The sequence below is a fragment of the Notothenia rossii genome (assembly GCF_949606895.1).
Source record: "Notothenia rossii genome assembly, chromosome: 8".
NCBI classification, from domain to species: Eukaryota; Metazoa; Chordata; class Actinopteri; order Perciformes; family Nototheniidae; genus Notothenia; species Notothenia rossii.
The window spans coordinates 13,729,953-13,753,289 of NC_136906.1; the positions used below are offsets into that span (position 1 = coordinate 13,729,953).

At 40.7% G+C, this 23,337-nt stretch overlaps 1 protein-coding gene and 1 long non-coding RNA gene across 3 annotated transcripts; one reads left to right on the forward strand and one right to left on the reverse strand.

The window, feature by feature from the left end:
• Nucleotides 1-295: 295 nt before the first annotated feature.
• Nucleotides 296-9,342, forward strand: LOC307015737. 2 transcript variants are annotated; one of them, XR_013801625.1, is made up of 3 exons: nt 300-950; nt 1,228-1,397; nt 7,556-9,342. It is a non-coding gene; the product is annotated as an uncharacterized lncRNA (long non-coding RNA). The 2 variants fall into 2 exon arrangements; XR_013801624.1 differs by having other exon boundaries at nt 296-1,397.
• Nucleotides 9,343-13,233: 3,891 nt separating this feature from the next.
• Nucleotides 13,234-21,497, reverse strand: dhps (deoxyhypusine synthase). The gene is made up of 10 exons (XM_079643922.1): nt 20,901-21,497; nt 20,099-20,298; nt 19,315-19,470; nt 18,625-18,746; nt 18,291-18,387; nt 16,395-16,481; nt 16,017-16,122; nt 15,832-15,935; nt 15,179-15,304; nt 13,234-13,816 (listed from the first exon to the last, which is right to left on the reverse strand). Exons 1-10 carry the CDS (start codon nt 20,947-20,949, stop codon nt 13,724-13,726), a joined length of 1,140 nt encoding a protein of 379 aa, XP_079500048.1. The 5' UTR covers nt 20,950-21,497; the 3' UTR covers nt 13,234-13,723.
• Between the last annotated feature and the right edge of the window lie 1,840 nt (nt 21,498-23,337).

The following is a 23,337-nucleotide window of genomic DNA, read 5'->3' on the forward strand; positions in this document are numbered from 1 at the left end:
AGTCACAGTTTGGGTTTGACCTTATCTAAATCTTTGCCATCTTTCAATAGACTTCATAATGCTCAACTCAACAAAAACATGTATGACTTTTACCTTGGTTTTATATCCAGTGGGCCTTTTTTACGATCATTTTGTCTATGTGATTCTTTGAAAAGTTATTTTTACTATTAAAGGTGTTATATCATATCCTATTTTAACAAATACAAATATCCACATGGTGCAAACACAAGTGTACACTATCGGAGAAAAGCAAAACAAACCTCTGAAAACCAGTTTAATATAGAGAGCATGATCTGACATCTTACTACAAATACTATACGAATTATTTGTATTAACATTGCCTGTAGGATAATAACGTTCCCTTTGATATTGTCGGACGAAGACAGAAATCTTCACTTTCTTTGGCTTTTTGGGAACTTTCACGTCTCTTGACAACAACATGTTACAACTGTTTGTCCACTAAACACTGCACATTTAGACCGTCTTCCTGCAAACAGCCTTTGCTCATTTATTAGCAGCTGCGCGGCCAATTATCTCCCTGCCCCCTTTCCTGTGTTCTAGCAGCAGCCTCAGCCATGCACAGGGGAGGAGAAGGGAGGAGAGGGGAGGAGAGGAGAGGCAGAGAGGAGACAAGAAAGGGGAGGGCTCCTCTTCTCTGACATCGTCATAAAGGAATCCCCTGCTCTGAGGCGGGCCCGCCCACTCTCTTACTCTCACCCTGTCTGGCTCCCAGATACACTCGCGTTCACACACACTCCTGTCTGCACAGTCGAAGGAGAAACAGATCCACGGGACGAGGCGAGGAGTGGGGGGACACAGACAAACACTGAGAGAGATAGAGCGTGGGGGTGGGGGCGACAAGTGTGAAGTTCGACTTCAGAGTGTGACCCTGGAGAGCATAAGGACAGTGACATTGAGACAGAGGAAACAAGTCAAAACTGTACTCTCAGGTAGGTGCAGCATCGTGTCTCCTTTCGCTCACAAGTTGACTGTTGCCTTTTTAGTGTTTTATGACTTGGCAAATCTGTACGCTTTTCTTTGACTTTGTGTGTGTGTGTGTGTGTGTGTGTGTGTGTGTGTGTGTGTGTGTGTGTGTGTGTGTGTGTGTGTGTGTGTGTGTGTGTGTGTGTGTGTGTGTGTGTGTGTGTGTGTGTGTGTGTGTGTGTGTGTGTGTGTGTGTGTGTGTGTGTGTGTGTGTGTGTGTTTTGAATCACTGGTCTTCCACAGAGGGGCACTTCACACTCACTTCACAGCAACTCCTGCAACCTGTTGATCGGTACAGATATTCACACGGAGCGACAGTAAAGTGGGCCTGCTGTTCAAATGCACTGTAATGTTGGCAGTGGAATATTGCCCTGATCTTACGTCTGCCACCGTGGACCGGCTCTATTACAAAGGTCAGCCCTAAATAGTTCCTTTGAATGGGATGGCTTAATTTTTGTCTGCCTGTCTTTCTGTCTGCCAGTCTGTCTGTTGGTCTGTTTGCTTTAGCGATGATAACTCCAACCGTCTGAATTAATAATTGCATAATGAGTTTGCCTCTACCTGTTTGTCTGCCTTCCTTTCCAACTGTCTGCTCACATTATGTATGTTATCCGTACGCCACATGCTTGTCACCCGTCTGTCTGCATGTCTGTCAGTCTGTGCGTCTCTCTGCGGGGTGTTGCTGGCAGAAGAGAGTGGGAACAGAGGTCATAATAAGTTCTCGAAAAGGAGCCGAGAGACGTAATGGTAGTGGTGAAGCGAGGCCAGAGCCGCTGGAACATTCCTCTCATTGTTCAGAGGCCCTGTAAGTCTGCGAGCTCCCAAACCTCCATGAAAGGAAGGGAATCCAGCGGCTACTGTAGCTAATCCAGTTTCAGCTAGGACCGGCTGTCTCCGTCTTCCTGTCCACTGTCCTGTCTGGTTCCCCTCTGGAAGTGATGAACAGGCAGTGGAAGGTGAAATGAAGCATTGACATAATGACACACACAAAAAAGTCAAGATAAGAATGACTTAATTTAGTCCAACACATGGATCTGTTGCTTCGCTCTGTATGCAACTGAGTATGACTTAAGATAACCTCTGCGGCCAAAAAAGGATTGTTGGAAGTTTATCTGCCTTTTTACTGAGGGGAATCAATAGATTGGAAAGCAGGAAAGGCTTAATGGATGATTGATTGGAGGAAAGAAGGAGTAGAAGGAGGAGGGAAGGTGGGGATCAAGGTTTTGAGGAAAGCCTTGGTTTTGGTGAGATGGGTGGGTGGGTGTGCCCGGCAGCAATCCTCAGAAATTGGCCCGGGCTCAGGAAACCGTGGCGTAGTGGAATAAAACTGTGTGTGTAGTTACTGCATCCATTTGTGCATGTGTGGTTCAGTGGCAGCAGGGCGGCTGTACTCTAAGTACAGGGCTGGTGGTGGTGAGGGTGTTTGGCTACGAATCAGGCCGAGGATAGGGTTACACGCATTGGGCTGCAGCGAGCGGACCACGAGCTTGGGCTGGGCTCTTCATTGCTGAGGCTAAAGCTTTTTGTTAAATTTGGAGCTGGAAGTACGGTTTTAATTCTCAGACTAATGTCCCACATGTGGTGCGTTCCATTGATTCCAGGCCAGCCAATGAGCGTTCCCCTTGCAGCAGAGAGGTCCCATAGTTAGTAGAGCGCGAGTCCTTGTTTGAATGTCACTGAATGTCACGGCCTCAGCAATAATTACTCCCTCACACGCAACATGACACACATACAATCTTTCTCACAAGCGCACACATACCCAGACACACAGTCTGTCTGGCAGTTAGAGGGCCAGGGTGTGGTACTGTGAGGTGTGTGAGTTCAAAGAGCTATGTTTGAGTCATTGGGATGCATTCTGTAATGCACTCTTTTTTTTACAGTTTTGCAGTTCTTTTGGTTGGGGTTAGGAAACTGAATTAGCAACAAGTAAGTTGCAGGAAGTGCTGTTACAGTTTCTGCTGTGTCAGGCATTGTTCCTCTTCATCCTCATCTCTTCACTATTTTGAATAGTGTTGTCTTCCTCTGCATTCATCAGGGCGAGTGTGTTTTATAGGTGTAATTGATATAACAGCAATGATGAAAAGCAAACATGGCTAATCTACCCTTTGAGCAAGGAATTCAGATTTTATTATAACCCTTGTGCTCAAGTGTTGACATAATGTCATGAACCATTAGATCGATTTCTCATGAGGTTGAGGTCGGAAACAAATCACACTCTGTAAAATTCTCTGATGCTACGGAAATATACAAACTGTAAATATGCTTCAGTTTGATACATAATAATTAATGAAGTGCACAATGGCAGCGAACAGCCGGCCCACAAGTCGCCCTGCTCACTGTTTGCTCTGTGAAGCGCGTCACAGCCTGGAGGTGTGAATGATGTCAGATTGGTATGTATTTGTACTATTCCTGGTTGTGGCACAGAGTACGAAGCCCGGTGAAAGCACATGCCATGTTTGCCTGGCGGCCAACTGTGATAACTGTGTTTGTTTGTTGATATTGAGAACATTATGTTCGGGGAGGCAGATTGTGCCTGGCCTTTGATATGTGTGCATTTATGTGTGTGTGTGTGTGTGTGTGTGTGTGTGTGTGTGTGTGTGTGTATGTGTATGTGTATGTGTATGTGTATGTGTATGTGTATGTGTGTGTGTGTGTGTGTGTGTGTGTGTGTGTGTGTGTGTGTGTGTGTGTGTGTGTGTGTGTGTGTGTGTGTGTGTGTGTGTGTGTGTGTGTGTGCAAGGGCATAGGGAGAGAGAAGATATGTGTTGAAACAGCAAGGGGTTGAGATCCAGCTGTCTCAACAGAGGCTTTTCCACTTAACTGTGTGCCCTTGTGTAAACGGCAATGTCAATTCTGCGCTCTGTCAGAAGGGGAGAGACGGTTTGGAGAAAACAGCCCGTGGCCACGTCTACACAGCCTCCATAGGTCGTGTGCGCGAATATAAACTTAGTAGAACACACACTTAACGTTAAGTGTACACCCTGAAACCTTCAAAGCACCCGCACACAAGGCTGTATGCCATGAAGACACTCTCTAAAAACATGTTCACTCAATCATTGCACATCTGCTGCCGGTCATCATCCAGTGACACTCATTTTCCTATACTATGCCTCCATTGGGATGCAACACGTTGGCACAAACTATGAGCTGCCAATAAGTCGCAGCCAGCATGGTAGCACTTTGTGATTGTTCCTAACCGTAATACACACCAAATCTGAGAAAGGTTTTAACAACAGGTTGCCACCGTAGCACTCAAAAAGAAAGACAGGCCAAATGCTAAAGTGAGACATGTTAGGATCCTCACAGCCAGCGCTTTGAGGTGAGGTGTTGGACAGCGTGCGTCAACCAGAGCGCCGTCATTACAGGGAAGGGAAGGAATGAGCTCATACACATTAACGGCTGCGGGTTCGACGGGGGGAACGCGAAGGGGAAGAGAGAAACCGATGGAAAAGATGAAAAGGCAGAGAAAATAGCACACGAGACGAGACACTGCCAGATGAAAGGGTGGTGGGATAGAGGGTTTTAGGTTGATGGAGGAGTGGAGTTAAAAAGGAGTTAGCGTACTGTCTTTGATGGGTGCTGGGACCCTAAACGACCTGCTTCTCTGAGATGGAACGTTTCATTATGAACATGTGAAGACTGACCATGGATATAATGCATGCTGCATAAGAGAAAACTCAAATTAAGATTACAGTTAGAAAAAAAAGGCAAGACAAGATGGGTTAAGATTCACTTTTAAGTAGATATTTTAGTTTTCTATGAGTAAATACCTTTGATACCTCAAATCCTGTGTTTTCTGAGGTGTAGTAATTGGCCTTATTGGTTGATTTGACCCCATTGAAAGGAACATTGGCCTCTCAGACAGTGAAACAGCGTTAGCAATCATTTTCAAGTTCACTGCGTCCCTAGCACAGCCCTGCAGCAGCCCCACAGTGACAACAGACATCCGGATAAAACGTATTTAGAGTCTGGAGTTCCCCAAAAGCGTCCCACTAACTCACAACTTGTACATGCTGCTGAAAATAGAGAGACCTGAATAGGATGGCAGAATAGCTTTCAAAGTGGATTGGGAGCTTGGAATGTCATTCAATTATCAAAATATATCCAGACAGGTAAAATTGAAGAAAAAGGAATCCAGAGTAATAAGAGGTGCTGCTCCAGGGGGGGGGGGGGGTGAGTGTATGTACTTGTCTATATCAGGTGTCATTTGACAGGCAGTAATAATGCGCATTAAAATATAAATACAATATCAGTTTTCTGTACTTAACATGAAAATTCCACTCTTTTGAGAGATTTAGCATTAGCTTAGCAGCAGAGGAAACACGGCACAGTGCTCTCCGGACTTTTCTTTTTCCACACAAGGGGCACAGATAAAGAGCCAGAACAGAGCGGGGCAAACATATTTAAAGGGAGTGCCACTTCACTGGCCACTTCCTTCCAACCTAATTCTCCATTCTGTCATTGAAAAGCTATTTTTATAAGAGGCCACGGGAAGTCTGGGAGTTGACAAGAATTACGCACACACACAGGACTGAGAATGACTGCGACCCGTGAATGACAACGATGAAGCTCTACTGTTATAATTCACTCTTTCACACAGAGGAGGGAAAGAACCTCTCACCATAAGTATTAGAGGCGACGAAGATGGGGGTTGTTTTTTATTTATTTTGTGCATTCTTTAAGTCCTCCTCACACCACAAATTGTAGTTGTCTCTGATGGCCAGGGGAATTCCTGGTAGAGTGATTTTTGAGACTACAGGACTGAATCACATTGCCAGGGATTTCCAATGGCTGACATGAAAAAAGCCATCTAATTCTCACATTCACGGACGCACACTAATTTGGTAACTCGCACACAGTCCCGCCCGTGTTTCTAATTTGCATACACGCCCTTGTTGCTCTCTGCAAAAGCCAGATGCCAGTACGACCCGGCTTTGCGGCAGCAGGACTTAGCCCACATGTGAGCAGTGAGTGTCTGCCATGTTCACAGTGGTTAAGTTCTGCCGCCACAGGGCTGCAGCCTGCTGGAGGAGAGTAAAGGTCAGGGAGGGGCCGGACTGCATCAAACCACCACAATTTACATTAATTTACTTGTATATAGATATAGAGTGGATCCATCTGGTTGTTTTCATGGATATCAATTAAAATACCTAATTTAATTACTACATGAAACTAACACGAATAGCATATTTCCATCATGTTTTAACTACATTTGAGGTTGACTGTCAATTTTTAAGTCATTAAACTCTCTTCTACAATGATGTAATTGCACCTGGTTACAGAATGAGAACCTATTTATTACCTCAATCCAGTGTTTTATTTAGTATCTGTTACTGAGAAAATATGGAATATATAAAATGCACTCTGCTGCCTTGTTCTTAATCTGGGTTATAAAGATGTATAGATAAGTAATCCAGAGTTACATGACCAATTAACTTGTCATCTGTAATGTGTGACATTTAAAAAGAAACATTTCCGAATTTGCCAAACTCCTAATTAAAGTGGTCGAAATGGATGGAAAGTAGAATACGTTTACTTCCTTTTTATTTGAGCATTTGCTGGAAATTCAGTTAAAACTGCACTGAATGTGGATGGTAAATTGACTAAGTAGTGTAGCTCAGCCAGTTAGCATAAAGAAAACGGTAAATCGAAACACACTTCCTCTTTTAAAACAGTCTTGCAATAAAGAGGTAAAAACATGTTCCTTCTCAATTGAACAAAAATGCTATTAGACTCCGATATCCTCATCATATCAGTCATAATAGTAAGTGTGTCGAGCATGTGTGGTGGAGTAGGTGTGTGCTCCAAATATGACTCGGTGTTGCAATGTGGTCAAGATAACTGTTGAGAAGCAGATATCACTATCCATGAGCTTCTGGTAATAACTGGTAATCTGCTGAACAAGCTGAAATTGTGTGGCATCAGCGTGTCAGTCCTTGCTAAATGTCAGCCATCTCATTAGAGTCGAAGACAGCTCCTGTCCCCGAAGGGCGAGCAACATGTCATCTCATGTCGTCATCTGCATTGCTGCCTGCCATGCTCTTTTAATGTGGGGGGGGGGGGGGGATTTGTGTTTGCATTAATTTTTTGTCTTGGCTTCCACGTGTTGATTTCTGCATGAGCATCAGTGTCTGTTTGACTGATTGTGTGTGTGTGTGTGTGTGTGTGTGTGTGTGTGTGTGTGTGTGTGTGTGTGTGTGTGTGTGTGTGTGTGTGTGTGTGTGTGTGTGTGTGTGTGTGTGTGTGTGTGTGTGTGTGTGTGTGTGTGAGACAAGTCACCCTTGTCCCCCCTGCTGGGTCAGTCTCCTGTGCCTGCTGCGCTGATAATCAGTGTGTGATGTCGGCTGGCTCAGTTCAGCAGGAACAGGAGACTGGTCTCTTTTCCACTCTCTCTCTCTCTCACACACACACACACACACACACGTCATTTTATTCCCACTATGTTGAATAATGACTGTAGCAATCGTCTGAATTTTGTGGCAACTGCATGTTTTACTAAATGCATTTCTAAACTATGAAATATTGGTTCACTTTATGCTAAAGCCATTTGTCTCAATGTTTCCCTCGACAGATGTACACACTCACATTCTGTAATGAAACACGTTACTTGGAAATATGCCTGGCGTCTTATTGCATTTACAGATCATAAATGTCTTCACTTTTTATGAAACCTTATAAGCTACTTTGACCAAAAATGTATGTAAAAAGAAAGAAATATGTTAAAATGCATTCTTGTGATAAACTGTTTCTTAAAGGTGGGGTACGTAATTTTGGAGAAACCAGCTCGAGTGCGCTAGAATTTGAAAATACACAACGGAAAAAATCTTCCTCTTCCTTCGGACTTCCTTACAGAGCCCCTCCTCCAACACACACGAACGCGCACATGACCAATGAGGGCACGAGTTAGTTTGTGCACAGATGGAAGGCTGACAGGCAGGTAGGCCATCCAGTTACTTTAGCCGGGGCGGCTAAAATGATTGGTCGTGCGTTTTACAGCGCCACGGCTTCCACAGATGACATTTTTTTATGGATTTATTGTCAAAGCATTTAATACATTCATTGCTATCGGGACGTTAAGAGCATTCCATGGAATATAACAAAAAGTGTTTCTGAAATAAATTACATACCCCACCTTTAATAAGGTCTGATGAGAAATGTGTTTCACCGTTTTTTCTTTCTTTTGACTTATTTTTCAGGTTTCAAAGCTTCTTTTTTTTTGTCGGTTTTATGCCTGTTTGTGAAATAAATAAATAAACAAATAAAAAGTTGGACGGAGTTAAAGTTTCTTCACAAGTGCCTAACCTAGGAAATACAATTCAGTTTTTTATTCCAAATTAAGACCAGTACATTTCACTGTAGTTCCTCCAATCAGCTCAAATTCATCAGATTATTTGATGACTTTGTCCTCAGTTGAAATGAGTCAGTTAAGTCATTAAGTAAGTATGCTCTTGCACCAGGCTGCTTATGCTTGACCTTAATGTCTTTATGATAACAAATCAATTTACACCATGTGTTGCTTTATTTTGGTCACAGTTCAGTTCAACATTAACTTTTAACCTCTTGTGAATTGCGTAAACCTCTTCTAAAACTTTTACCACACATTAGCTGGAAATCTTTCAGAGATGACTACAGAGGGAACAACACTAGAATATCTGCATTTCTACATAGCGACAATCTATTATTCATAGCTATTAGTGTGTCCATGTTGTGCCCATGCTAACCTAATTCCTTGAAATCTAAGTCTTGTAATGTCAGGAAATCTTAAGATCATAACTGCACAAACTGAATACCCATATTCATAATTTCCTCCAAAGACTTGGAGCTATGAAAAACTGTTATCTGTCATTTACCTCCTCTGACATTACCTGCAATATACCATTATGCAACTGTTTCCACTTTTTGTAACACTCTGGAGACCAGGTTGATTTTAGTTGTATTTTGTGTGCACTTCCATGCCCCAGTTGCACGATATAAACTCTGCTTTCAATCTGACTTCTCATTTTGTTGATTCAACAAGCAAACCTAAAACACATGAAAATGACTCAGGTTCCTATAACATGTCCAAATATTCAGTCACAATTGCTCTATTTTTAAGCATTATTTAGAGATGAAAATATAATTGAACAATAGTGCGGGTAATCAGATTTCAACCAAACTTGATTTTGTGCCTCTTGATTGCAAGTTTATGGATGTCAGTAAATCACCGAAAATATTAATAATTGAGTTTCGAATAAACAAACTGTGTGAAAGCCTCACATCAGTACTTGAACTGATTTTCTTAGCTGATGTCTCTAAAATGTAAATTATATATCATGTATATATAAGCAACTATAACATGAAATAAAAGATTATAAGTATTATTTGTATTCATCAAGCACATAAATACCCAAACGTTAAAGGAAACCTGTCACTTAAATACTCTTTTTTCCGGTCTACATGGTGATGAGTGAGGATGCAATGTGGTTAAACTCAGTTATAAGAGATTCTGCATATCTGTTAATAAAATAACGTTAAAGGGGCCCTATTATGCTCATTGTCAGGTTTAACATTTGTATAGTGTGCATCTACATGTTTTTTACATGCTTTAATGTTCCAAAAGTGCTTGAATTTTCTCATACTGCCCTACAATGCATTGGGGCACAAGCCAATAGAAGCGTATGAAGTCACTATGTTAAGGACGTGAAACAAAGGAAAACAATAGAGGATTTTAGCTTTTGTAGACAACGCACAAAAAGCTACATAACACACTACAGGAACGGGAAAATCCCCAAAAGCATAATAGGGCAAAAAAAAGACATAAGCTAATTGTATCAACCATGTGAAATACTCATTATCAACTCTGTATATCTATTCTGAATTGCCCTTGCCTCATGTGAAAATGTATTGTTTTAACTTTCTTACCTACTGTTCTTCCAAAGCAAATCTCGCCTTATCATCAATTTGAACTAATGTTTTATTTAAATGATTGGATCTATAATGGTGACATGGGAAGTGAGCAGACATCCGGATGTTTGCCCCTGATTGGGTTACTATAGCAACAGTGACACATCATCCGTCATCAGCCTCAGACAGCTGCGTCACAAGCGGTTCAACTGGCGACTTCCTGTTTCTGAGGAAAAAGTCACGTACCCTTTATCACTCGTCTTCTACTTCATTCTTCCCTCTATCAAAGCCTTCTGTACATTTATTGCTCTATTGTTTTCCTTCTATATCGGAGGGTTTGTCTTTGTTTGTCGGCCAGCCACCCCTCTCTCTGCAAATGTCTTCCTCCCTCCCTACACCCACGCACCTGCATTGTCTCACCTGCCGCTCACCTCTTCAGGTTGGCCAATAGGCTTCGAAGGTGGGAGTTCCTATGGCAACATAACAGATAAACAAAGGTGGAGATAAGGAGCAGTTGTCACTCACTCACACACACAATTAACGCCATACGTTTGGTTTTAGAAGTGGGGGAAACAATGAAGTAAAAAAAGATAAAAATGCATTAAGACATTCTTTTTTTTTTTGATATTCAGTTATTTATTATTAAAGATATTTACATTAACTCTACTTGTAAAATATGCCCAATTCAAGTTGACAACTGCGGTTGTATCACAAAGAGGACTGTGGATTAGCTTTGATGTTGAATTTAAGCATTCTTTACAGGTATACCAGATTTTCCTAAAAAAAACAAAGTAAAATAGCGAAAAACACACAAATATAGCACGGAGAAATGTAAATAAAAACAAGTAAGGAAACATTGAATTCCATGGAAAATCCCTGCATATGCCTTTAAAGAGACAATTAACTTTGGAAATATAGCTAACGTTTATTTTAACCAAGTTTTCCTGACTACTTTTGTATGCAGGTTACATCCTAAGCTTGCTGACATAAGTCCCTTATTGTTTACTCTTTCACTATAATTAACTATAACCAATTTGTTCCATATTGAGTAGTACATTCAGATTTGTTACACTAGTCACCATTATTATTTGTCATTACTGACAGCTGTCGACATCTCGTGATTTTCTCATCTATACAATGTGGAAAATAACACATAACTTTTTAGGGAACTAATTAGAGGACACATATGCAAATCTTACTCAAATAAAACGGTGTACAATAATGAATCATTTCTGTCACAACCTTTCTCCAATAGGGTAGAGCAGCAAACTTCTAATTTCACTATAGTTTCTGTGAGCATAAGGTAATAAGTGAATGCTACACTTTTATCAGCACTTCTCTTCTGTTATCTGGAATATGCTGCCTGGACATTATGAGAACACTGATAAGAGGACACTGTTAAAAGGAACTTGAGTGAAAATGAACCTGAAACAATAAAAGTGAGCAGGAAAAAAACAGGATTTTGAAAAGTGATCCCCAGTGGAAATGATGGCCTTGTATAAACACTTATAAATATGCTAATGTGAACAAATCTATCCTCTGTGTATTAGCCTTCTTTTCCCTCCACTCCTCCCAGATCTATCCCACCCTGCAGCTGTGCAGCAATTCAACTCTCCCTATGTCTTTTCCTTCTTCTTTCCCCCTCCCTGTCTGACTCTTTGGTTCTCACCATTAAAGAAAAGAGCTGCAAATCTGGCCACAAAAGACGTAATTGCCATTATGAGTGCTGTGGCCCTGCACATCACACAGTGTACTGATTGTTCCATAGAGGAGGAAGGGGCAAAGACTGTCTGCTCTTTGCAGACGCCACACAATATTATTATAGCGTGACTGCAGCTCATCCACACGGGCACACACACACACACACACACACACACACACACACACCTCTATCTCACTCTTTTCAGCCCTCTCAGTATCTCTGTAATCTTTCCATTAAGCACAGAGCAAACATAAGTTTCCATAGGGCTGAGAATCCATACAACACTGCCCTTTTAGAGAAATATTTTAACTGTCAAACCCTGGGTAAACACACACACACACACACACACACACACACACACACACACACGTATACACACACGTATACACACACTCTTGCACCGCCAAGAGGAAATGATAGAAGGGCTGAATGGAAAAGCAGTTTGTACCACGACAGGAACGCCCAAAGTGTGTGTGTGTGTGTGTGTGTGTGTGTGTGTGTGTGTGTGTGTGTGTGTGTGTCACATGTGGCTGAGGTTTTGGGAAAGTTGACCTTATCCCAGTTCCAATTCCACTTCTCCATCTCCATTTTGTTTCCAAATAAGAAAAGGTCACCATTCCCACAAAAAAAAAAACACTGACCATTTCAACAACTCCTCTGGGAAAAGAGAATACATTTTATTCACATTCGACACAATGACTACCCACATTTCCATTCCAAATCCTGCAAATATAACTGGGTTGTGGATTTAACTGTGGCTGTGTGTAAAGGATATGGGAGCAGTGATCAGCCAGAGGAAATATCCACTCCCACAATAGCAGCCTGATGTATTGTAATGGGAAATGGCTTTATCATTGTTACTACATTATGCGGTTGATTTCGCTGAAGAAGGCAGAAAGGGAAGTAGCTGAGAGGCCCACCTCCTGAGCGAGCTGTAGCCAGACATGCGGAAGTCGTGATGCTCTTATGAGCCCCTCGGGGGGGATTAGAAGATCTCATAAACGGCATTAAAGGAATACTTCGCCCCAAGATGATCTATTGTATATCAATGACTCATCCCAGAGCGAATGCTTGGAGAGAACAAACGTTTCTCTCACCATGAAAGAAGAATCCAAATATATTTGGAAAATGTCTGAGGAAATTGGTTGAGCCTACAACTGGATCCATCAGACTTGGATTATTGTAAATGAGTTGCGTGACAGTTTTGTAAACAAATGTTTTGCTGTGGTAAAACAAGGCCCTGAGTTTACTACAATTCATCAAGAATTGTCTCTGATTTTGGGTTCTCGGTTCATCGTGGAGACATGCGAGAGAAAAAACTTTTTTTAAAGAATTCAAAGTAACATGAGTTAATTAAATTAAAATGATCACTTTTTTACCATGACCTTAATAATAAACATTGTTCAATTTATGGGTTTTCCAAAACCCAATAAACTGAACAATTGAAAGGTATACAATCTATGGCACAGCTTATCAAGTGGCATAGTGTTTCTCTTTCATTTCAAATGCAACTGAGAAGCTGCAAACTTTATACTCCAAATAAAATGTTTAGCCAGAAATCAGAAGCCACATACAACTTGTTTGCTCTGTTAATGTCATGTGTAATGAAGTATCACATGATGGACCCCTTGTGGCCTTCTTAAACAGACAAAGTGCACAAAGACTTTTAAAAATGGGACTGAAATATTTATTTATGATTTATTAAAGTCACACATATTTCCACCTGTAACAGTGAAAGTAAGGATAAAACTGAGAAGCAATGAGGTAATATACAAGTGATAGGACAGTAAACAATAAAACATCAATAAATCATAACTCTTAAATAACGTGTGTTTCTATTAAAACACACACTCTCACAACCGCACACACACAGCTAAAACCTGATGCATTCTAGACACTCTCTTTGGTACATGCAATAGCCTGCTACTCCATACTATTTCAACTATTTGAATAGAGAAACAAAACATTTGTTTTAACATAAACTAATGTTAGGAAACCCTTCACCACCGAGTCCCAATAAATAAAGTTTTCAACTTCAGCATTGTATATAATGCTGTTTCTTTAAATTGTCAGAGTTTTTATAAGGTCTAAATAATATCAGCACATGGTGGTTGCTTCTAACAAAGCATTTTAGGGGGGGGGGAAACATCTTATTCAGTTTTTCTTGCCGCCAGTCAACTTGTCGGCGTGGGTAGCGAAGGTCTGGGACACGATCAGAGGAAAGACCAGAGAGGCATCTGCATACACCTGGGAACAGAGACGGGAGCATTGTACCACTTTTATTTTACTGTGTGTGATTGTGTTGTGGTACACTAAACTGATTTCTGGTTTCATTATTAAGTTTTTGTCATACACTGGTTTTTGTGCTTTATTGCCCCACTGCCTGCTTGGATCAAACAATGTGCAGACACTGCCCCCTTGAGGCCACAGGTGTTATAAACATACTTTACTTAAAGGTCCCATATCATGCTTTTCCGGTTATTACCAGTCTCCTTGTGTGTTATGAAGGTTTTTATGCATGTAAACGGTCTGCAGAGTCAAAACCCTCAAAGTACACCCTGTAGGGAGTAAAACTCTAACACAGAAAATACCTCCCCAAAACTCCTCGTTGGAGATACGTCACTGTCCATTGATTCTTCCGGGTACCGCATGATGTCATGCGTTACCCGGAACTAAATGGACCAATCCGTGGAGCCGTTATGTTACGTCCGCGGAGCCGTTACGTTAAGCCCCCGCTGATTGGTCCAAATTGACCAATCCACGGACTTCCTCACACACACACTCAGTGCAGGCAGCTCTGCTGATCTCTCCTCCCTGGCTGCAGGCTGATAACAGACAGTTGGGATCGCGGCGAAATTCTCTCTGCAGACCCATTCTCTCAGCGTTTATCAACCTTTTTCTTACTCAATATCAAGCCACACTTATTGTTTTTACTTCGGCTGTGACTTTGTGTGTGCTCAGGGTGAGTTTGGTTGTGTTTCGCTGTCAATAAACAAGGAAACCACACCTCCACGGAGCTCAGCGCGATTCACAACGTCCCGACCAATCAGAGCACACTGTGCTCACAGGGAGGGTGGGGGCTGGAGCTATTGGAGCTACAACGAGCCGTTAAAGGCAGAGAGTGAAATTCAGTGAATACACGTAGTTTACAGAGATGCTGTATGAGGAACCAAAGTGATTTTGGAAAATTGCACAATATAAATCTATTCTAGTAGACCTCAACAATGGAATTATGATCAGTGGAAATGGCCAGGACATGGGACCTTTAACTGCTTGAAAGATCCAGCTAACCTCGACTTGTTAATAATTCTGATGTGCCATAAAAAATGTTTCAAAAAATACATCCCGCAATAAAATCTAAGACTATGTCAAAATATGACTAATTTCTTCAATATAAAAAGCCTAAAGATTAATGTCGGCTGTTAAGGCTTTGATTCTTTAAAAACATATCAGCTGAATGTTGGAAATATATCAAATAACAGAAGAAGTAAAGCAGAAGGCAAGATATCTCAAATAAAAACAAATGAAAGCATATGGAGCATAATATTGACACAAACCTTGCTCTGGTCAAGGCTTACTGTATATTGACATAGGTTTAAATATCGGTACCTTCACAGGTTTGGCATCCATCCTGATCTTGCCCCAGGACACAGCCTCGTCAGGTCTGGCTCCAGAGTCAGAGCCATCGAACTCCTGACCCGTGTTCACAAACACAGCATAGTCAGCCCCATTTCTCTGTAGGGGGGGGTAGAAAGAGCACGTCAGAACAGGAACTGGTGTTGTAATGTCCATGTTAAAGCAGGGGTTATTATCCACAAGTGTAAATCTAGAGAGCACAAATATATGTTTTAACTTTATCAACGTTTTTTATTTTTATTAAACAATATCGTCATGGCCAGCAGTGGTGGTTGGAATATTAGGTTGCTCTACTGAAGTAAAAGTATCAATACTGCGATGTAAAAATACATTAAAAGTCGTGCAATGAAATGAATCTCTTAAGGTAGATAGGTGTAATAAACCCTGAAATTATTAAAAGTAAGAGTATTCATAATTTAGAAAAAATGGAAATATTAACTGTTATAGTTCAAAGAGGAACTTCATTTAATATATTCAATAAATAAAAACTACAAAATGGTAAGTATCAGGAAATTGTGAAGTTGTACGTTTCACCAATGATGGCAACTACTGTGCAGCATTGCATTTAAAAGTTGCCGTGAATTTAAGTTTGGTTAGGGTTATAAATAAAGATGAAAGTTAGTTACCATAAGATTAGCGTTGCATATGTGATGTTTGACCAGCCCTCCTCCCAGGATGATCATTCCCGTCCTTTTGGCAAACACTGCCTGGCCATTCATCTTGCGAATATCTAGAAAAAAATACACACTCATGAAGCGTCCAACAGATGAGATGATCCTTTTCTGTTAGACACATTAAAAGCTGCTTTTACCTTCCACAATGTCCAAAATTAAGCCCGGCTTCTTAAAAGAGTGGAAGTAGAGAATGTCACCCAGAGAGCCGTCCGTCAGTGCCGGACTGAATACAGGAATGTTATTCTGAAACAGAAGATAACAAAGCATATTTACTGACTGTAAAAACCCTGTACTGACACAACAACCGGTCATAAGAGGTTTTATAGTCCACTCATGTCACAACTTGATTACCGTTCACTCAACAAAATACACAATTAATTTATTATTCATACATTTTTGGGGAAATGTGCTATTGTTGCTAACAAGTTTATTATTATACTCTTCAGGACTGTCAGAATTTCAGGCAGTTCAATTATTTTTTTATTTTTTTATCCTTTACCAACAAAACATCTCACCTTGTACGCCCAGTAGTAGACAGATTCAGTATTATTGATCTCCTTGCCAAGCCGATGGATCATTTTTGAGGGAGTCCAACGGGTCCCCTAAAATAAAAAATAAAAAGAATGTAGACAAAATTATAAAATTCAACTGCAGCGTTTAGTAGCGGTGTAACAATTCTGCAGTTCCACTAATACATTTGACCCTCAATTCTTACATTGATTTGTGGCAATGACAGCTTTGACATTATTCCAGTCTGGATTCAAAAACGTCCCAGATCTCAAGTTTTACACCCTAACAACTCTCATTTAAAAAACATTTAAAAGATAGCTTCATGGTGTAATGATAAATCTACCATATTTTTGGGAGCGTGCTAAAGTAAAGTCAGATAGTCAAATCATGTATTTAAAATGTAACAACCATAAATTATACCAGGGAAGAAACAAAAAGGCACATAATAAAAAAGAATTATTGACGATCCCTAAGCGAAATCCTGTTGAACCCCATCCCCTCGCCCCCAGGCGGAAAAACGCATCATCTGCAGGAAACAGCATCTGAGGGCATCTTAATATTTAATAAACTATGAATGTTTTATATCCATGTAACGGGAAGAAACTCAGCTAACTGGTCAATTTTTTTTTATCCGTTTTTTTTTTTCTTTTTGTTTGCAAAAAAAAAACACAAAGCTAACGCTGAGCCTCTGAATTAGCCACGAGCGGAAAAAAATCGATCGGTACCTACATCATCACTCCATGATAAGAACTCGCGACTTTATAAAAACAGACATCAACACATGGCGCTAGGTAGCAAAAACGGGTATATGGCTTACCTTTGTCGTTGTCTGATCAAAAGTTGTCTTCAATGGCATTAAAACGATAAAAACGCTGCTGAAGGTTAATCCATGTCTGTGTTACTTTGAAATGATTTCTGATAATCCATAAGCAATAAATCTACTTTTCCGTTTTCAGATGTCAGAGCGTTAGATACGTTCGCTCTGAGCAAAACTGCATGAGCAAAGCCCCCACTTTTTTTTGTTAATGTTGGTGCGTATGTGGAAATTCCCCTTCGATTCTATTGGCTCTAACGGTTAAAAAGAGTTGTCGATCACCAAAATTGACCAATGGGTTCCAGAGAAACGGCAAAAACGCCCATTTCCACCCAAATCACCCCAGAGGTGGAGTCTTTTTTGCTAAACCTCTCTAAAAAGGTCAAATGTCACTTGTTTTGCATCAATCTTGATACAAGGTACTTATTATATGTTGTACTTTGGATTCCTAAAGCTTTTAGTCTACCATACCATCATCCAAGGGTAGTTTTTACTATAAAGTAAAAAAAGAAATTATAATACTATAATTTACAGTTTATTTACTATGTTCAAAAACATCTATATTAATTCTAACTTTTCTACATACAACTCACAGGTTTATCATTACTTTGAGAAAAAATATTATTAATTTTCCCCTTTTAGAAGTGTAGTTATGGTCATTTGTTCTGGAAATGTCATTTTCGAGCCTGAGACATGAAAAACAGGGATGGGGTTCAACAGGTTAAGAGCAAGGGCTCAGAAGATTATTACACCTATTAATTGGTAAATCAATTAATAATTATAGAAAGTAATTTCTCGTGCAAATATGGCATCTCTCAAATTATGATATTTACTCTTTTGTTTCACATCATATTCAACTGAATATCTTTGGTTTTTGGACTGACATTTAAAGACACCTTGGACTTTGGAAAACTGGGATATAGATTTTTATTATTTTCTTGTTCAAAAAAGATTGGCAGTTTAAAAGATCAGGAAAATAATCATTAGTCGCAGCCCGATTATAGAAGAGTTTGGAACTCTGTACTGTCATTTCATACGACTGTGCTGCATGCAATAGACACACAATGTCCTTATTAGAGAGACCCACCTGTTCGTTCTGCTCCAACAGCATCTGATCCAGGATGGGCATCAGCCAGTCCTCAAACTTACAGTAGTTGTCATTGGGCACCAACAGATTCCCTATCCTTAATCCAGCAAGGACAGAGGAGGAGGAAGAGGTCACAGGATTAACAAGATGTAAACAAACAGTGCATCTGATATAGAGTACAAGACTTAACAAGATGAATATTTGCATCTTAAAACCTGTGTCTTGTCCTTTGTCATTATTAGTACAGAGCAACATCTGCTATTCACAATTTAAAGGTGACATATTTACAGTTTATACCATTATGCAGCATGGTTCTGAGGATGTAGTAACCAACCTGTTGATGGCCTTTAGGCGGAGTTCCTTGCCAGACAGGTTGAAATCTCCCAGGTATGTGTTACCCATACACTTAATGAAATCCTCCTCTATGCCTCCAGCTGTGGTTACAATCACATCCACCTAAAAGAAAGAGACAAGACAGGTTCAGAATGATAGACTGGTCTCCCTGTTGGATTGGTCAAAGTGTTAAAGGTCCCCTATTAGACTCTTCTCATCAATATATTATAGTTCTCAGTTATATACAAAACATGCCTCTGAAGGGCTTGGCTCTAAACACCAAACAGATCATTGCAGCATCCCATAATCCCCTCTGTTTCAGCCCCGTTTCAAAAGTGCTGATTCTCTGTCTGTTACTTTAGATGAAAATAAGGAGCTCCTCCCCACCCCACTCTGAGAGATATTTGGTTTGAAAGAACACAATGGTGCTCTATGAGGAGATTCAGGTGATAAGGTGGGGGGGGGGGGGGTTACCTTGGTTGGTTATTAGCTAATGGTTACACAAGCCAAAAAATCGTTATGACATCATAAAGTGGCCAAAATCTGATCAGCTCATTTTCAGACAGGTTTTTATATAAATGGATCAGGACAACATTTTTTGTGGATTTTGTGTAATAGGTGGCCTTTAAGATGTTCTCTGTGATGTAACTATGACATGGATAATATTTTAAGAATATTAATAAATGTGTACCATTTTGTGCTCAGCCAGGTAGCGGATGCTCTCTCTGATTCCAGAGCTGATGAGGTTGGAGGTGTAACCCAGGAAGATGGTGCAGCCCGCCTTGCTGCGATATTCATCCGTCTCTTTTCCCTCACCCTCCTCCACTGGCTCAAGGCGCTTCTCTATCTGTGAGTGTGGAGTCATTGAACAACAATATTAGCACAGGCTACTGAATCTATATAATTTAAAAGGGATCAGTTCACCCCCAAAAAGCCTTTATCTCTTCCCATTTTATATATATATGCAGATAATTATCGTTTTATGCGCCCAGGTTTGAAAATGTTTGTCTGACATTTCTGCCTCCACCCTGATACAATGGAGGAGAATGGAATTTCGTTTGTTATGTTAAACAAAACAAATATATTTTTACAAGAAACAGTTAACCTGTAAATCTGGATAATCTACAGAAGAAGCTGACAAGTTTCCTTACAAATGTTTCAACTGTAGAATTAATATGTCTCTGTAGTGGCTGTCAAAATAAAAAGGTCAATAAAAGGCAAAAAACATTCCGGTCATGTCATGTTTTCTAGCTCCAGACAATCAAGTGATTTCTAGGAAGCCAACCTGCTGTTCTAATTCTTTCTTTGGGGTTATTTAGTACTGTGTGGCCCACCAATGATAACCCATTCACCTCTGTTGTATTGGGGTAGGAAACAATCACAGAGACCATTGTCCTATGGGTAAGGCATAGGTAAGAAGTACAGTAAATGTGCTTTTTGTAAGATAACCTTCGCTACAGCAAGATGTCTCTCACCATTTGGTTTATCTCTTGGATAGCCAATCCCAAGCTGCTGGCCTGGAAGCCTGTGGTGATGAAGGAGTCCATCACTGCCTGGAGATCAACCCCCTGGTTAAAGTCGTAGCCCCTGATCTTTAGCGTGTCCTCCGGGAGTTCGCAACTAGGCTTAAGGACAGCCTCTCTGGCATTAGAAATGTCACCGTCAGACATGATTTCTGCAACAACAACAACAACAAGTTTGGTTATCATACAAGGTGATGCAAAGCAGGGCCTTGATTTAGTCAAAAATATGTCATTTTTCTTCAGCATGTGATGACAGGTACAATAAATGTTGGTGCCAAAAATAAACAGGCTTTCGTAAGCACTCAAGCACTCCTGGTTCAGCAAAGGGCGTGGCTGAGCGCTGAGGACTCATAAATACTGTGATGAGCCAATTGGGACAGACCACCTGCTTCCACGTCAAAGTTTTTTGGGTTTTGTCAGTGTCCTTTGTGTATTCTGTTACTATTAATTATCCCTTGGTTTTAACTTGGTTTGGCCAAGCCACTATATAGGTTCCTTGGTTTGTCAGTGTACGAGTCAGTTTGTTGAGGCAACACCTGTTAAGTTGATGCCATGCTTATTTGAGGTATTCTCTGTTAACATTACATTGCATTTAGCTGACGCTTTTATCCAAAGCGACTTACAATAAGCGCATTCGACCAAGAAAATACAAACTTTAAAAGTCCTTTATTAGTATATAAGTGCTTTGTTAGTAATTGTATTGCTCGAAGTGGACTCGAAAGAGATTGTGGGAGAATTTAGGAAGGTTGAAGACCAGGCGAGCCGCTGCATTCTGGATGAGCTGCAGAGGTCGGATGGCACATGCAGGTAGGCCAGCCAGGAGGGAGTTGCAGTAGTCAAGGCGTGAGATGACGAGAGCCTGGACCAGAACCTGCGTCGCTTTCTGGGTCAGGAGGGGACGTATCCTCCTGATGTTGTAAAGAGTGTATCTGCAGCAGCGGGTTTTAGCAGCTATATTTGCAGTGAAGGACAGTTTGTTATCTAGGGTCACACCCAGATTCCTTGCAGTCTGAGTCGGGGAAACAACAGAGAGGCCAATGTTGATTGTTAGGTCAAGAGTGGGACACTCTTTTCCCGGAAGAAAAAGCAGCTCAGTCTTGTCATGGTTGAGCCTGAGGTGGTGAGCAGACATCCACTGAGAGATGTCTGCTAAACAAGCAGAGATGCGTGCGACGACCTGGGTCTCTGGCGGGGAAAAGACAGAATGAATAGGGTGTCGTCAGCGTAGCAGTGGTATGAAAAACCATGCGGGCTAATGACCGATCCGAGCGAGTTTGTGCATAAGGAGAGGAGGGGACCGAGAACAGAGCCCTGAGGGACTCCTGTAGTTAATTGACAAGGGTCGGACTCGGACCCTCTCCAAGTTACCCTGTAGGTGCGGTCTTCGAGGTATGAGGTGAGGAGGGAAAGTGCAGAGCCTGAAACTCCAAGTTCTTGGAGAGTGCGAAGGAGGATCTGATGGTTCACCGTGTCGAATGCAGCAGACAGGTCCAGAAGGATGATGACAGAGGAGAGGGAGGCTGCTTTAGCTGTGTGCAGTTCCTCAGAGACAGCAAGGAGAGCAGTTTCTGTGGAGTGACCTGCCTTGAAACCAGACTGGTGCGGATCAAGAAGGTTGTTCTGATGGAGATAACAGGAGAGTTGTTTAATATCTTTGGGGAAATAAAAAACCCAGTTTATTTAAACAATTCCTGTGTCCTGTTGCCTTACTGCTTGGTCCCTGACATTTGGTTTGATGTATCTCACTGTAAGACATCATACAATGTCAGAAATCTCAGTGTAGTTTGGGAATCAGTTTCAACACCCGCATCAAAAGGAATTACAAAAGCATATTACCACCTAAAAAACATAGCTAGACTGAAACACTCAGGTCTCAAGACAATCTCGAGAAATTGGTCCACGCCTTTTTTTTAGCAGGTTTGATTACTGCAAAAGTGTCTTTACATGTCCCAATACATATATGACAATAAGTGTCTGAAATACTGCTCTTTTACGAGCCCCCCAGAGCTCATCAGAACCAAATGCACATAGAATCAACTTTGTGTCTGAAATATCCTATATAAATAAACTAACCTTAACTTTACACAAAGCCTGTGAAAGGGTAGAAGTACAGGAGTGTAGGAATCCTGTTACAAGTAAAAGTCATGCATTCAAAATGTTACTCAAGTAAAAGTACAAAAGTATTAGCATCACAATATACTTAAAGTACCAAAAGTAGTAATGAATGTGTTTATCAAAGCTGGTAAATGTGCAGCTAGTTTTAATGACACTGCATAGATTTCATTTAAAATTTGAATAAAGAGTTACCTGTATACTTCATTTTCACACAACAACCAAGCATACAACATTTTTAGATGTGTTGTCTTTTGCAATAATATCAAAAACTGCAGTCCTTCACTTAAGAAGTTATTTTTAGATAATGTGGTTTGATCGTTGGCTAGCAGACAAGCTAAATATGAGCTAGATTGGTCCTATCGACTCACATAGAAGATAATAGAAAATAGAGCTGACAAAATACCTGTTTTAAAGAGACGTCAGCAAAAGATGGTTATGTATTAATCGGCCGGCTTCGGACACAAAAGTGCATATAAACAACACATGGGTCTCCTGCTTCCTACATACAGGCTACGATACTCTGCGGCATGGAAACTCCTACTACGGAGAGCGAGGAGGGACAAACATGCCCAACGTTTATTTCTGGCTGAACCATGGCTGAACAGGTTGTTAAATCGCTTGTTTTACTGAAACCAGTACACAGAAAGGCGACTGGATCCGTGTACCTTGGTTTCAATTGTTTATCTTTCTTAGACCAGTTAACTTCCTTTATTAAACAAACCTTCGAGAAACTTATTTTCAGTAAATAATAACATTGAAAGCTGTCAATACAGTATAGATAAAATAAGCTTAGAGGCTCACCTATGAATTCTACTGACATAATGGTTTTATATTACTTGTTCATTATTTGCGTCAGTATTTATTGATATTCTGTAAAAAAAAAAAAAATTGTTTATTAACCCATACTATGATTGTGGTGGCTTTGGCACACTTGACATTATTATTTGTTTGGCTCAATGTTTCAGGCAGGTGGAAATCTTTAATAAGCATGTGACTGAATGGATGTCAATTAAAAGTGTTTCTTGCTAATTTTATTCAAAAGCAAAAATGTGAAAAAAATAAATAAATGCTGTCTC